Source organism: Myxine glutinosa, chromosome 4, assembly GCF_964187855.1.
Source record: "Myxine glutinosa chromosome 4, kmMyxGlut1.1, whole genome shotgun sequence".
Lineage (NCBI taxonomy): Eukaryota > Metazoa > Chordata > Myxini > Myxiniformes > Myxinidae > Myxine > Myxine glutinosa.
The window spans coordinates 200,799,794-200,815,976 of NC_136264.1; the positions used below are offsets into that span (position 1 = coordinate 200,799,794).

General features: G+C 44.5%; 1 protein-coding gene across 4 annotated transcripts in view; it reads left to right on the forward strand.

Moving 5' to 3' along the window:
- The first annotated feature begins 1,733 nt into the window (after window positions 1-1,733).
- The window catches only part of LOC137425634 (large ribosomal subunit protein mL63), a 130,322-nt gene continuing 115,872 nt past the window's right edge, over window positions 1,734-16,183 (forward strand). For all 4 annotated transcript variants that reach the window (XM_068114241.2, XM_068114244.2, XM_068114242.2 and 1 more), the window contains exons 1-2: window positions 1,734-2,095; window positions 7,794-7,856. In XM_068114241.2, the coding sequence (XP_067970342.2) occupies window positions 2,059-2,095; window positions 7,794-7,856 (100 nt within the window). In that variant the 5' untranslated portion in view covers window positions 1,734-2,058. The remainder of the gene's footprint in view (window positions 2,096-7,793; window positions 7,857-16,183) is intronic.

A 16,183-nucleotide genomic window follows, 5' to 3' on the forward strand; every position in this document is an offset into this window, starting at 1 on the left:
GTCAGTCAATACACACACCGCGCATGCGCACAAGGTCTCGTTTCGCATTTTAACGTCATTTCCAAAGTCCTGTATTGTTTATTAAGCTGCTGACAGTAAAACAGAGAAAGTATTTTACCCGATTTCAGTTCTGCGATGCTCCCTCACCTTTTGAAATCACCTCCGATGCTTGAGTTCCCGATCATGTAAAATAATTTCTGAGCCTTAGGCCAGAAAAAAAAAATGAGTTGGTGATCGTCCCCGCCCGACCCTACGAAACACACCCGACCCGAAACTTTTTTTATTTTTTATTTTGAAAAAAATCATTCAAAAACGATCTTTTCACAGTCAAATTTGGCGCCGTTCTGCACCGCATGCGCAGTGCGTGCTGCGCAGTGCATGCTGCGCAGAGCGTCGCAAGTGCCTCGGGCAACTTCACCCATTTTATGTTAGCCATTCATGGCGGCTATTGTGTGAGATTTTTCCCGCTGAAATCTATCGATTCGTGCTGCTATGGACACCATTCTCCACAGCTGTGGAAGTGTGTTCACGGAGATCAACAACAATGGTGATGACGATCCTGAACAGGATACCAGACTCGCTGATCTTTATGTTCGTGCCAATCTGAACTGCGCTTCCCCTATAGACCTAGCGTACTACTCTGCTGGCTATGAAATGCTCTGCATCCACTGTGGTACTGAGGAGAATTTGGTCGAAAAGGCAGGGCAATACCCTCAATGTAACATTTGTACTGCAAAGCCAGTACCAAAGCGCGGCAGAAATCTTGTTCAACATGCTCAATAGTTTCAATGTGCCGAGGGCATGGTGTTTATCTGTTTTTCCGATGTCATGGTGGATATACGTGTACAGGTGTCTTGCCCTTTCACTACCAAGCTCAGCTAGGACATTCAACATCATCCAAAATCACACAAACACTGTGTTTCATAGAGATTTGGGCAATGTCTGTAAATCTGTGAGATGAATGAAGAAATTAAATCATTTTGAGGAGAAAGGAGTCTTTATTTCATATTTTTCCATGTCAACAAAACTCAATGGAAAGTAGGAAAAAAAAATAAAAAATAAAAATAAAAACCTCCCTCCCGACCCGAACTTTTGAGAAAAAAGGACGATCACCAACTCATTTTTTTTATCTGGCCTTAAGTTGAGACCAATTCCTCGCATTATCTGGGTTTGAAGTCCAGCTTCCTCTTTCTCCCGATGAGATAGTTATAACTGTAAAACAACCGATATTTATTCATAAAAGTTCCTGTAGCCGAGTGGTTAAAGTCGTAGCCATTGCATTATCCAGCGGATGTGGATTGTGGTTTAATCCCAAGCGAATCCACCTCCAAAATGTATTTATCTGCTGCGAAAAGCGTTACGGAATCGAATCTATTAACATATAATAGATATACAGTGCTGTGTTGGTGAAAATAAATTAGAATTACATTTGTTGGAAACCACAAATGTTCTGAGGTGAAATACACGTCATTTCCGCCAACGTCACCGGATGTGTTTGTCTGAACTCTGAAGTCAAGTCCATCGCCTTGATATGTCACGTGTTTAAGTTTTACACGAGCCTTAAAACATCCAACAAAAAGGTTTTTCGTTCCATTTGTGATCCAGTGATGGCTTTTACTTTAAAGTAATCTTTTTCTTTGTGGAGTTAGAAAGTTATGATTTTATGGTTAAAAAAACGTTTTTCTCACGTCATCCCGTCGCCTTGTTGTATATATCGTGTGTGCTTATCTGCCAGATGACTCTGGGCAGTGTATTTGTAAGCACTGGAGTCATACTATCGGCCTTCTTTTTCCCTTTTATAGAATTTTTTTTTTGTGGTTTCTTCGTTGTCTCGTATAATTGGTTCAGGAAGTGCGAAATCGATTCTTTAACTAGCAAGGCGTGTATAAATCTTGCTCGATTGATGAAATCTCATTCGAATTCGAAAGGCAAGTGTGTGTGTTCGGACCAGTGGCGGCTGCTCGGGCCTAACGGGCCTAGGCAGCTTCCGCGGAGGAGCAGCGGCTCCGCGTTTCCAACGCTTACCATGCGGCTCTAACCGCATCTCCTGCGGTTACCATGCGGCTGCTCAAGCCCGAATGGGTCAATCACGGAGGTGGGGAATTTTTATAACAATTTACCGTTTCTTTCCTCTTACTTTGTGGTTTCGTTCTTCGGACGGGCCCGTCATCGCCTAGATCCGCGTCCAGACTTCATTGCCCTTTCGGCTACTTTTGACGCAAGTCGAGTCCCGTTGTAAATTTGCCGTCCCGTGCCCGGCGATCCTTTGCATTTTACCCCTTTGTTGCCTCGATTTGCCGTTTTGTTCGCATTGTTAAGAATTTGTTGTGTAATTTGTGATTTGTATTTTTTTTAAACCTTTGTCTTGTTCGATGTTTATTTCGTTTTTGTATTGTATTGTATGATGTCGTTCTTTGTCTTTTAATCCCCGCATCTTCTTCTTCCTCTTCGTTCCGCATGTAATGGACTCGAGAATAAAAGGAATATTTCTGATTTTTGAACAACGCGTAATGAATGCTGCTCGTAGCGAGCCGGTTCAAACAGAAACAGATATTGAGATAAATAAACACAAGCTTGGATTTTAGTTTTTCTCCTTTACCTCATGCCTCACTCACATGCAGGACAGACATCAATAACAATATACTTTCACATGAATTAAAAAATTAAAATTAATGTAAAAGTATGTGGATGTCTACTACAGTCTTGTTTGAATGTTGCCCGAGTCACATCAAAAACTTATTGCCTGCTTGCTTGACGCTCAGCAATTAAAACTATGGAGCACAGACAAACAACCAAGGTTTGGCAACCATTGCAATGCTTTGATTGACCTAATGGACTCCTGCGTTGAAGTTCCTTGAAAGCAAACTCGTACAAGTAATTACCCTGCAGATGAGAAGTGAAAAGTGGGGCTAAGCAATTGCTTCACTTTGTCTGTCCATATCTAAGAAGGAGACATGCAGGAAATAGGGCAAAATGGAGAAGATTGTCATGGGGACCGCAAGGCTAACCCCCGCTCTAGCAGGGAAAATGGCCTTAAAATGCATGTTGTTGTTGTGTTGTCCGTCCACAATGTCATTTTATGATCGAGGAACAACTTCATTTCAACACATGCCTTTCAAAATGACGTAATCTGCCCCAGAATGCTCGGCGCCCATGCGCAGACACCCAGAGAAGCGGGGGTCGTGGGTCAGCCAAACGTACGTATATTGTGTTTGCCAGGAAAGGATTGTCACCTAAAATGGCTCACAAATCTTCTAAAAGAAGCAGAAAATACTTGGAAACATACATGCGAGAAAGGGGTGTGCCTCCGCACAACAAAAGATTTGGAGAACTTCCTGATCAACTCATCCGAAAAGGTTTTATTTTACAACCCATACTGCAAAAACACCCAACAATGTGCAAGGCCAAAATGTTTGTAGATTGTACGTCCTACTCAAATCGTCGGACATCTTTACACTAATGGGAAAGTCGTATCTGGGGCTATTGCTTATTATTTTAAAAAGTCAAAAAAGTCATCATTGGTGACTTTAAAATGATATTTATGATAAAGTAATTTTTAAAAGCCCATCAAAAATGACAGGTTGGAACAGTATTCTTGGGAAGAATGCCAGGGGCATGAAAATGGCCCCTTTATATATGGTACGGGCCATGTGGCAAACTATAGAAAAGAATTGACATTCTTGGGGGGGAGGAGGCGGGATGCCAGGGTCATAGAAAAGGCCCCTTTATATGGTATGTGTTGTAGAATCAAACTCAAACCTCTTCCAGAATATAATAATCTACTTGCCAGCAATGTGAACCCGGAAATGTTGAGTACCCCAAAGTTTTATGTTAGAAATGTACAGTATGGGTCCCCAGCACTTAGAAACTGCCGGATGCTAACTTGCATATGTTGGGCAATTAGCAAAATTAGCATTAATAGCATTAACCCGATCAAACATAGGCCTGGGACACTGAAATTTCTGTTTCGCTCTATTGCTCCACTTTTATTCACAGGTATTAGAGGTAACAAAGGCAAGTACCATACCAAACTAGAATAATATGACTATGGGTAAATAATATCCTCAAAATTAAAACACAAGTATACCCAAAATTATCAGAGCTGAAAAATATGTGCACTAGTTACACAACATAAAACTTCCATCAAGAAAGAGCGTCTTGCACTTCTACTACTCTGCACTGTTATAAAGCATATCCTCATCATAGAACTCATCCTCATCGTCTTCATCTTCTTCTCCTGACTCTACATTCTTGTCATATTGCTCTACTTGCTGTGTGTGTGTGAGTGTGTTGCAACATGTACTATCAGAGCCTTTGCAGAAGCAGTAGCTGGCACAGGCCAGGCCTGCAGCTATGCAGCTGCACTTTGCTGTTAAACATGGCTTTAACCCAGCTTTGCAGCTACAGCTGATCATTTCCAACACGGCAGGAGGAGCAACGGGGCTTGCATCCAGGATGGGCATGATGACTTCCTCTCCCTTCTCGCCTTCCTTCTTATTCCATCCAAACTCTGTTATGTCCACAGCTGGTGGGTCAGGGCAGTCTGCTGCTTTCCAAAGCAGCACCTGTAGATGGGCACGCCGTCCATGGAGGAGAGCGTTGCGCTCTGTAGGAGGCAGTGTCTTCAGTGCTGGGGGGGTTTTGCGCTTTCGGTAGATGTCATATCTGGCGACGTTCAGAGATGCCGACTCCCTCTCGTTGTACAGAGCCAGGAAGAAACCACTCACTGCCTCTGTAATCTGTAAATCAGTAGCTCCCTCCTCTCCGATGAAGTGAAGCAAGTCACCAGGTACTACTCTCATGGCCTTGAGTGCGGACACCTTCCCTTTCCCCGCGGGATAGGAGGTGGTGTCACATCCGGAGAGAGCATGCATGGCCAGGATGGAGCGACACTGCTCACCGAGATTCTCTACTGTCGAATTGATGTTGAGAATAGTGCCATCCCATCTCTCCATCTGCAGGTTACATGTGATACCCACCTTCCAGCACCAATAGACCATGAGTACGAAAACATCAGTGTCGTCGCTGAGAATGCGGACAGTTTCAGCTCCGCGACTGGCTGCATCCAACATGTATGAGATGAGGGAGACGTCAGCCTCGTCATGAGTGACAATACTGTCTGCTTTGCTGACGATCTTGATGTGATCTCCTATGCTGTGTGTGCACAGGAGCTCACCCAGTCTCCGTTTGTTTGTCTTGTTCTTCATCACTTTGTCGCGGCTAGGTAGAGGGGTTGTCAGTGAGTCGGTACTCTGTTGAGCTCTCCCCAGCTCTTCTCTGCCTCTCGTGGTCTTTGGCAGAGACTTGCTCATACCGGTCAAAGATGACAAATGTTTAGGTGATGTAGCGATTAAGCCGGCGCCCCATGCTGGCTGCGAGGTCAGCCACAGTGCCCGACGATGGCCACACCACGTGGTAGATGAGCTGCGATGCATCAACGAGTACAACATGTGGTGGGTGGGGATTGGGGGCAAGGATTCCAAGACGCTGGACGATCACAGACTTGTTACCTTTCCTGCGGCATCCATACTCATCGATGATGGATGCAGGGACCGGGCCGAGCTCGTAGTCAAAGAGGGCAGAGAGCTCCATTCTTCTCTTGCTCCCCACCACCAGCAGCCGAGCAAACAACGCCTCAAGGTCACATATGATCTTCGCATTGACCTTCACTCTTTTTTTGGTGAATGTCATTGTCACCACCTTATTTGAGATGGGCGCATGAAATCTCTCAGGAAGTGATAAAGAGAACAGTGTGCTCATGTCCTGTCCGATCTTCAATGCATCTTGCACATTCACCTTTTCATCTGCCACCTGGCCATTTATGATATGGTGGAGAGTCGCGGTCTCTATGGTGAGTGGATGGGAGTTTTCCTGTAGGACTCTCAGGATTTTAGCCCGGTCCTCCGCGTCCAATTCCCGCCGTCCTTTACCCTCTTCTTTGTGTCTGTTGGGCTTCATTGTCTTATCCGGTGCTTCAGCATCGTCGTAAATCTCATCCAATGACTTGGAGAGATAGGAGCAGATGCCGAAAGATTGGATCCACACGGCGACCTGCTCAGGGTTGGTGGAGATGCCCTTCATGCCTCCTACTCCCTTCCCTTGCTTGATGCATGTCTGCTCCCCAAACATGTCTCCACTCACTGCAGCTGCACCATCAGAGTGGCGGCACACATGGCTTCCAGCGTAAAGGTCATCCTTGGCAGTATCAGGAAGGTACTGCATGTCGCGCAGATGCCATGTGATCCATCTTGCGTAGTGGTGATGACCGGCAGCAAAGAAATAGGGCAGCATCTCTTCAAGGCAGTGTTGTTGCAGCATCCAATCACCCTCTCTTTCTGCTCGCCAGAACCTGTGAGCTATTAGGGTAGGGATGATGAAACAATCCACCCATAGCCGGACTAAAAATTAATCTAAATAATCAATATCTCAAAAACTATAGCAGCTAGCGAGATGGGGCTGAGTGCGTTGAACGTGCCAGGTTACGATCTGTTCAAATAAACACTAACATTGAAACTGTAGCTCAACATGAGAGTAGGGGCACTAACCGCGCAAAAAACAGTTGGGTGAAAAAAAATCCACGGCTTTTACATCCCTTTTTTCACATGAAATTTTGATCGCAGGACAATTTTTATAAGAACACTCACGGAAAGCATATCTGTCTAAGTGTATTCTGTCCAAATTTCATACAGATCCTTCAAATAGTTTGCTCACACGAAGCATTCAAACGGAGCAATAGAGCGAAACAGAAATTTCAGTGTCCCAGGCCTATGTTTGATAGGATTAATGCTATTAATGCTAATTTTGCTAATTGCCCAACATATGCAAGTTAGCATCCGGCAGTTTCTAAGTGCTGGGGACCCATACTGTACATTTCTAACTTAAAACGTTGGGGTACTCAACATTTCCGGGTTCACAAGAGGGCTCTATAGGCTTGGCAAGTAGACTATAAGGCTTTATTGAACTAGATCTGGATTGTAGGAGAATTGTAGGAGAATCCTACAATGTAAAGAAAGAACATCATTAGCTCAAATAAAGATAACGACCAATACATGTCTCAACTTAAACTTGCACAAGCAGCGGAGCACATACTTGATACAGGACAGAAACAGCGCCACAAGAGTTACATGATACTGTCGAACTAACATCCCCCAAAGCGGCCCCATCGTTTATATCACCCCTTCAAGGTCATCCCTTCATTCTTGCTCGGGTCTCCACACCGAGCGAGACATGACATCCTTTCGAGACACTACATCATTTTATTACAGTATGTGCCATGTGGCAAAGTATAGAAAAGAAGGGACATTCTTGGGGAAAAATGTCAGGGGCATAGAAAAGGCCCTATATGGTGCCATGTGGCAAAGTATGGAAAAGAAGTGACATTCCATAGCTTGTAGAAAATGTCAAACAATAAAAAAGAAGGGACATTCAAAAACAATCTCGTGTGCATGCTGGACTACCCTTGTGTTCTTCGGAGGAACCAAGGAATGCTCTAGAAAAGTTCATAGAAAGGGGTGCCCTACATCTGGCAAACAAAATATATTTACCTCTTCATAGAGCTGTATGAATGAAATTGGCACCCCATTTTAGAGGCTCGTGTGCACACCTCTAGGCCACCCTGTCAACCCAGTACGTACTATAAAACCACACAAAACAATTTCTGCCAAGGGTTTGCAATATCTGATTGCTCTTTCTAATTGTAAAATATTATATTGTCGAAGTGTTTGAATTTTCTGTGAAATCATGACATGTATTGAATGGTAATAATACAAATTAACATTTCTTTTTATCCTCAGGAAAACCTATATTCTCCGTAGACATCCATCCAGATGGACAAAAGTTTGCAACAGGGGGCCAAGGTGAGAGACAGGACAGGGTTAGGGAAGGGAGAGTGAACAAAAGAGGGCATACATGTGGGGGTGTTGCTCTTAGGGTGCAAAGCATAAATGCTTCCTCTGAATTCTTCCATAATGTCAAGGAATTAATCTTGCAAAACTTGGTCTGTGGAGGCATATGCAGGTTTAAGCTCTTTAAAACAGTCATTTCTTCATGTGCCTTCGCTCTTCCTTTTTCTTTTACATGCAGTTTCTAACGCATGGGCATGGTTGTACCTGGTCTGGGTTAAATACATGCACTTTGTTTGCGTTTTCCTTAATAATCTGTCTCTACACTATCGGCATCTGAATCCGATTGTTCAGCAGTTTCCTCATGTAACACAGTCAATTTAAACACAAGTCTGTCGCTAGCAGACGACGCTTCACTTGCAATGACAGTGTGTCTCCCATTAGAAAACTCGATCATTAACATGTACATCGGATTCTTAATTTCTCGCTGTTACTGATTGTTCAACATCTGCTCCTGTCTTTGCTGCCACCAAAAACACTGGAAATTTCTTCTTTTTTTTTAGCGTCCTTTAGAGTTTATATGCCTCTAGGACTCAGAATCTTGCGTTACTGTGACTAATAGCCGGCGAAGCCGGTGTTGTGAATAAACGCGTACGTATTATGTTGAAAACCAGATTATGCTGGATCCCTTGAGAATTTCGAAGCTTTGACGCACCAAATCGCTCAAGGGAGGCCGCCATCTTGCGGATGCGGAAGTATGCATAACAAATTGAAAAAAGTTCAATAGGAGTTTGTTTCACCCGTCTTTTTTTGATTCACCATCTTATGCACCTCTAATTTGTAATTAAAATACTTTAAGACCAACCTCGGCCCGCATGGGCCTGGTTATCTTCAACGAAAATCGTCACCAAACACTGGAACCAATGAGATTCGAGCATTTGAAAAAATATTTCAAAAACCAAATCACTCGATGGAGGCCGCCATCTTCCGGATGCGGAAGTATGCGTAAAAGAATTGCGAAAAAGTTCAATATGAGTTTGTTTCACCCGTCTTTGTTTGATTCACAATCTTATGCACCTCTAATTTGTAATTAAAATACTTTAAGACCAACCTCGTTCCCCGGGCCCACACGGGCCCTGGTTATCTTCAACGAAAATCGTCACCAATTACCAGAACCAATGAGATTCGAGCATTTGAAAAAATATTTCAAAAAAGCTTATTACTTATCAAAAAGCTTATTTCGGAGTATAAATAGGGGCACTTTGACTTTTGCAAGTCAAAAAGCCAAAAAAGCTTTGCAGTGGGTACTAGTAATAATAATAATTATATATATATATATATATATATATATATATATATATATATATATATATATATATATATATATATATATATATACAGTGAAACCTTGACTTACGAGTGCACCAACTTACGAGTTTTCCGAGATACGAGCCGTCGCTCGGTCGATTTTTTGCTTTGTGATGCGAGCCGAGATCTGAGTTACGAGCGAGCTTACGCCACCCGCCACTAGGTGGCCCAGCGAGCGTTCAGTTCACGTGGTTATCTTGCCGTGCAAGCAACTCTGCCGTATTGCTGTTGCTTTGTTTTCGCATTTTGTTTATTTTGGAATAGATAAAGATAAAGAAGGAGTCGATAAAGGCTACAACGCCAGCCAAGGGCGTTAAGATTATTTCAAAGCTCCGGACCTCTGTCCATGAAGAGATGGAGAAGTTGTTGTTTGTGTGGTTGACGGAGAAGCAGCTCGCAGGAGATACCGTGACCGAGAGCATCATCTGTGAGAAGGCACGAGACATTTACGGGGATTTGGTGCAGCAGACGTCGGGAACATCAGCGGACGAGGCATCGGAAGAGTCATTCAAAGGCAGTCGGGGATGGTTTGATAATTTTAAGAAGAGGACCGGCATTCACTCCGTCGTCAGGCATGGTGAGGCAGCAAGCTCGGATGTGAAGGCAGCTGAAGATTTTATTATAACTTTTGCCGAACTGATAGAAGCCGAAGGACACATCCCCCAGCAAATCTTCAACTGTGACGAGACAGGGCTCTTCTGGAAAAAGATGCCGAGGAGGACGTATATAACGGCAGAGGACAAGAGCATGCCAGGCCACAAACCCATGAAGGATAGGTTAACCCTTGCACTGTGCGCGAATGCGAGTGGTGACTGCAAGATTAAGCCGCTTTGCAAGATTAAACTTGCAAAGATTAAACAAGCAATTAAACTTGCAAAGACTGCAAGATTAAACAAGATTAAACTTGCAAAGATTAAACAAGCAATTAAACTTGCAAAGACTGCAAGATTAAACAAGATTAAACTTTTAAAGATTAAACTTTGCAAGATTGACTGCAAGATTAAAACAAGCATGACGAGGTCGTGCTTGTTTATACATTATTTGTTATTTATAAAGTACATTTTTCTTATTTAAAAACACGTAACAAAAAAAATTGGTATGGTTTTTGGGGGGCTGGAACGGATTAATAGCATTTCAATTCATTTTAATGGGGAAATTTAATTTGAGAAACGAGCAAATTGAGTTACGAGCTCGGTCACAAAACGAATTAAACTCGTAAGTCAAGGTTTCACTGTGTATATATATATGTGTATATATATATATATATATATATATATATATATATATAATCATGAATTAACATCTATAAAATGACGCACTGCGAGATGGCTCCTCCAGAGCTTGGCAGGCAAGGCGGTCCCACGTGGCGGTGACGTCACGACGTTTCCCCATGGGTTGGAGCACTAAATTTTATTTATATATATATATATATATATATATGTATATATATATATATATATATATATATATATATATATATATATATATATATATATATATATATATATATATATATAATACATTTATTTTATATAGCGCTTTTCAAGAAGCCCAAAGGCACTTTGACAGAGTACAAAAAAACAAGTGCAAAAAGACAAAAATCAATAGGTAAATAATCAAAGCAAAAAGAAGGAGAAGGAGAAGGAGAAGAGATAGTCAGGGGTTAAATACTGTGGGTTAAATGTTGAATGCAGTGTTGAACAGGTGGGTCTTGAGTGATGTTTTGAATGTGGTGAGTGAGGAGGAGTCTCTGATGGTGTGAGGTAGTGAGTTCCAGAGGGTTGGAGCAGCGATGGAGAAACCCTGTCCCCCCAGGATCTGAATTTGGTCCGGATGGGGGGGGGGGGGGGTCCAGGAGGTTGGTACCAGCAGAGCGGAGGTTGTGGGTGGGAGTGTGTCTGGAGAGGAGGTCAGTCAGGTCGGATGGGGCCAGGTTATGGAGGACTTTGTCGGTCAAGAGGAGGATTTTGTACTGGATTCTCTGGGGGATGGGGAGCCAGTGAAGCGTATAAAGGACGGGGGTGATGTGGTCACGGGTCTGGGAATTGGGTGAGTAGACGGGCAGCGGAGTTCTGAATGTATTGGAGTTTATTGGTGATTATTGAGGGTGAACCATAGAGGAGGCTGTTGCAGTAGTCCAGACGGGAGGTGATGAAGGCGTGGATGAGGGTTTCTGCAGCCGTGGAGGAGAGGGATGGATGGAGACAGGCGATGTTTTTCAGGTGAAAGAAGGCTGTCTTTGTGATCTGTTTAGTGTATTTGTCGAAGGAGAGGGTTTGGTCAAAGATGATGCCAAGATTCCGGATGTGAGGGGAGGTGGATACTGGGAAACCGTCGATGTTGAGGGCAAAGTTATGGGTGGATTTGGTGAGCGTTTTTGGGCCAATGGTGATTATTTCAGATTTATCATAGTTAAGTTTGAGGAAGTTGACTTGAAGCCAGGATTTTATTTCAGTGATGCAGTTTGTCAGGATAGAGTGGGTGGCGGTGGAGACGGACTTGGTGGAGATGAAAAGCTGGATGTCATCGGCGAAGCAGTGGAATTGGAGACCATGACGGCGGATTAAGTGACCAAGGGGGGACAGGTACAGGATGAAGAGGAGGGGGCCAAGAACTGAACCTTGGGGGACACCTTGGGGGAGGGGAGCAGTGGGGGATTTGCAGTTATTGATGGAGATGAACTGGCGTCTCTCAGAGAGGTATGATTTGATCCAAGAGAGGGCAGTGCTGGTAATGTTAAAGGTGGTTTCAAGTCAGGAGAGGAGGATGGTGTGATTGATGGTGTCAAAGGCTGCGCTGAGGTCGAGGAGGATGAGAATGTTGAGGTTGCCGGCGTCAGAGGAGAGGAGAAGGTCGTTGGTGATTTTGAGGAGAGCAGTTTCAGTACTGTGGTTGGAGCGGAATCCGGATTTGAATGTTTCATACAGGTTATTGGCAGAGAGGTGATGTTTGAGTTGAGTGGCTACAGCGCGTTCCAAAACTTTTGACAGAAAGGGTAGGTTGGAGATGGGTCTGAAGTTGTTTAGGCTCTTGGCTTTGGACAATTGACGTGTTTTCCATTTCTGTCATTGTCTTCTGATGACTCCGAGTGCTGAGGGTTAATATATTATATATTTTTTATCTATTGATGTCATGATACTTTATTTTAATTAATTCTCAAAAACAACGAGAACAACACTACGACTACTACTACTACTACCACTGCCACTACTACCTTTATGGACCCAGACTTGGCATTTAATATGGAATTTTTTTTTTTTTGACTTGGGTTTACTTTCTTAACTCAGTATATCAATCTAGTGAGTTTCTTTTACACTTTGGTGATTTATTTGTTAAAAGAACCATGTCACTGATTGTCTGTCACAGCAAGAGTCAACAACAGGATTATATCACAGGTGGCATGGCAAAATGTATGGACAGGTGCATTTGATGATTGGCTTCACAGTCGGGTATACAAGGGTTGTTGCGTTCTGTATTAGTGGAAAACAACTGCTGCACGTCTCCAAAAGGTATTGCCGCTTCCTCTGGAGATGGTCCGTCAACTCGACAATGCTGTTTGTCATGGAGTGGTGGCTTTAGGAAATTACGGCATGAAACAGCGTGCTATTGCTCGGCAGTATGGCATCACTCAAGGTCAGGTGTCAAAGATCCTGAAACGAAATGCTCAGAGGGGTGTCCCTACTCCAATACCGAGGCCAGGACGTCCCCGCAGAACCACAAGGAGGGATGATCGCCAGCTGCACCGGTTAGTCCGCAATGGCCGTACCAAGTCAGCTAATCGGCTTAGGGCTGGGAGGCAGCAACTCACAAATGTGCCTGTATCCAGAAGGCTAGTCAACCAACGACTGGTTCAAGCAGGCTATCGTGCCAGGCGTCCCCTGAGAAAGCCACGCCTGACCAGACAACACCACCAGCGCCGATTGCAGTGGGCCAGAGAGCACCGTCAATGGCAGCCAGGACACTGGAATCACGTGATCTTCAGTGACGAGTCTAGATTTCTGGTCTATCGTCAAGATGGTCACGTCCGAGTGTGCAGACAAGTGCATGAAGCCTACAACAAAGATTGTATAGTGCCAAGAGTCCAAGCTGGAGGTGGTGGGGTGACCGTTTGGGCTGCTTTTCATGCAGGGGGCAAAACTGACCTGGTTGTTCTGAATGGAAACCTGAACCAGTTCAAGCACAGGGCCATTCTGGAAGAAACATTGCTTCCATTTGCTCGTGCAGCCTTTCGAGGAAACTTTGTCTTCCAAGATGACAATGCACGGCCTCATCGTGCACGCATGATCCAACACTTTCTTGCTGACCGTGGTGTAGAGCATATGGAGTGGCCTGCCATGTCCCCGGATATCAATCCGATAGAGAACTTGTGGCCAGAATTAACGCGTCAAATCGACCACTTGGACCAGCAGCCGACCTCTGTGCGTGAATTGCAGTAGGCTATTGTCACTGCATGGCAAGCGATTCCTGTCCAAACCTTGGCAAATCTCGTGAACAGCATGCCTCAATGCTCGTGGGGGTTACACGAAGTACTGAACTGTAATTTTACCCTCCGTAATCCCAGTCGTAATTTAACTTTTGTTTTTGTTAAAAAAAATTTTGGCTAATGTGCAAAATAAAGAGATACTTCTGGAAAACGTACAGAAGTTTAACAGTACTGTCCATGAATTGAGTTCGATATCAGTTTACATCACTTTCAAGGATCAATTTATTTGTTTCGAAATGTTAAATGTGGTTTTTGTTTTTTTTAAAGGTCACGTTAACAAAATGTAGAATAATTTCAACATAATTCCAATGAACTTTTGGTTCTAAGACATCTTGAAAAGTAAGTTCACCCCCACAAAAAAAATATTCCATATTAAATGCCAAGTCTGTGTGTATATATATATATATATATATATATATATATATATATACATGTAACTAATCATCTGGAGCTTGGAGAATGTGCTTGACTTTGGACAATTGATGCTTTTGTCTTGCATTTAAAAAAATCTTTTTTGACAATTTTCTTAGGTGAAAAGGCATAAATCTTGTGAGCTGTGATGGAATAATTACAGGTGAATTTTGGTGTCTTTGCTTCTTGCCCGGCCTAGCTTCTGAAGGACAACAGTCAACCCACTTGGAAGTACCTAGGTGTGGCACACCGAAAGGAATTACCTGTTGCGACAGAAGATAAAGAAATCGAATACGCAATGTTTCATTACTAATGACTATACATCGGATTTTTATGTGAAAAAATAAAAAATATTTTTTCACATAAAACGGCTTTTTTGCGCGCAAAAAAATTATTTTGCTATTTTCGGAGGAAAAAAATATTTCGCCCTTTTTCGGGAAAAATAAAAGAAAATGCCCTTTTTGGTCGAAAATGTCTGGCAACGCTAAAAAAAAATAGGGAATTTTTCGAAATTTTAAACTGCGATCGAAATTTTTACCTGCGATCGATCTCAAAAACAAAACGTTGCGTCCACTTGCGTGCGTTGCGTCCCCAGCGTGTACAGCAGTGAGGCGGTGTACTACAGTGAGAGAGTGTACACAAAGTGTGAACAAGTCTCCTATCAAGATGAGTGCTGCTCTTCGTGACAAGTGGCTGAAGGAATTCAACACTGGCGGCGATGGGGCCACCTTCAAGTACGTGTCGAGTGACACGGCTTTCTGTCGAGCTTGTGAAAAGACTTTCCGGGCGAAGCAGAAGTCTGAGCTGGCCCAACATGTCCGAGGAGACCGCCACAAGAGCAACTTGGCCTTGAAGAAGAAGAGGACGGTCACGCAAGCCACCATGGAGGACTTTGGTGGCGGAAAGAGGCACAAGTGCGACGTCGTGGCTCAGGAGCTGTGCCAGGCCATGCTGGCCGCTGGCATCCCATGGTCGAAATTGGAAAACCCTGCCCTCTGGTCGTTCCTGGAGAAGCACATCACTCTCCAGATCCCTGATGAAAGCTGGATTCGAAAGCACTACCTCGACAAGTGCTACGACGAGGCCTTGGCGGGGATCCGTGCCGACCTCGGACGGCAGCCCATCTGGCTGTCCGTCGACGAGACGACCGATTCGGCAGGTCGATATGTGGCCAACATCATCGCGGGACGCTTGTCCAAGGAGGGGTACTTTCATCCCCACCTCGTCCAGTGCATGTTTCTGGAGAAGACCAATTCCGGGGAGATCGTGCGTGCAGTCAATGCCCCGCTGCGCTATCTTTGGCCTGATTTCAAGCCGGAGTGCCTCAAGGTCCTCGTCAGCGACGCCGCGGCCTATATGATCAAGGCCGGCCATGCCTTGAAGGAACTCTTCCCGGACTTGCTGCATGTGACTTGCGTTGCCCACGCGCTCCACCGTGTCTGCGAGACAGCCCGAGAAATGTTAAAGGACGTCAACGACATGATTGCCACGACGAAGAAGGTGTTCGTCAAAGCCCCGTCGCGTGTTGTCTTTTGGAAGGAGCAGCAGCCCAATCTTTCTCTCCCCCCGGAGCCCATTCTGACTCGGTGGGGGACGTGGATCGACGCCGCGGTGTTTTACGCCGAGCACTTCGAGGCCGTCAAGGACATTGTGGACCAGCTGAACGATGACGACGCGATGGCAATCCGGAGTGCCAAGGACCTGTTCGGAAAGGCGGACATCAACCTCAGTTTGGTCTTCTTAAATGCCCACGTGTCGTTCATCCCGAAGATCCTTAAGCAGCTGGAGGAGGCCGGCATGGAGCTGGCCAAGGCCTTCCAGCTCCTTGATCAGGCCAAGGAGGAGCTCGAAAAGATCCGAGGCTGCTGTAAGGAGATCCTGCTCACCAAGTTCAAGGCGGTGCTGCAGCGCAATCCCGACATTGGTGTGCTGAGGACAGTGGCTTTGATCCTGGATGGAGATCAGCACGGATCTGAGGTTGGTGTGCCGGCTGGAGTCAAGCTTGCTGACATCCCCCTCTTGAGGTACTGCCCCATCGTCAGCGTCGACGTGGAAAGGTCCTTCTCCGTCTACAGAAACG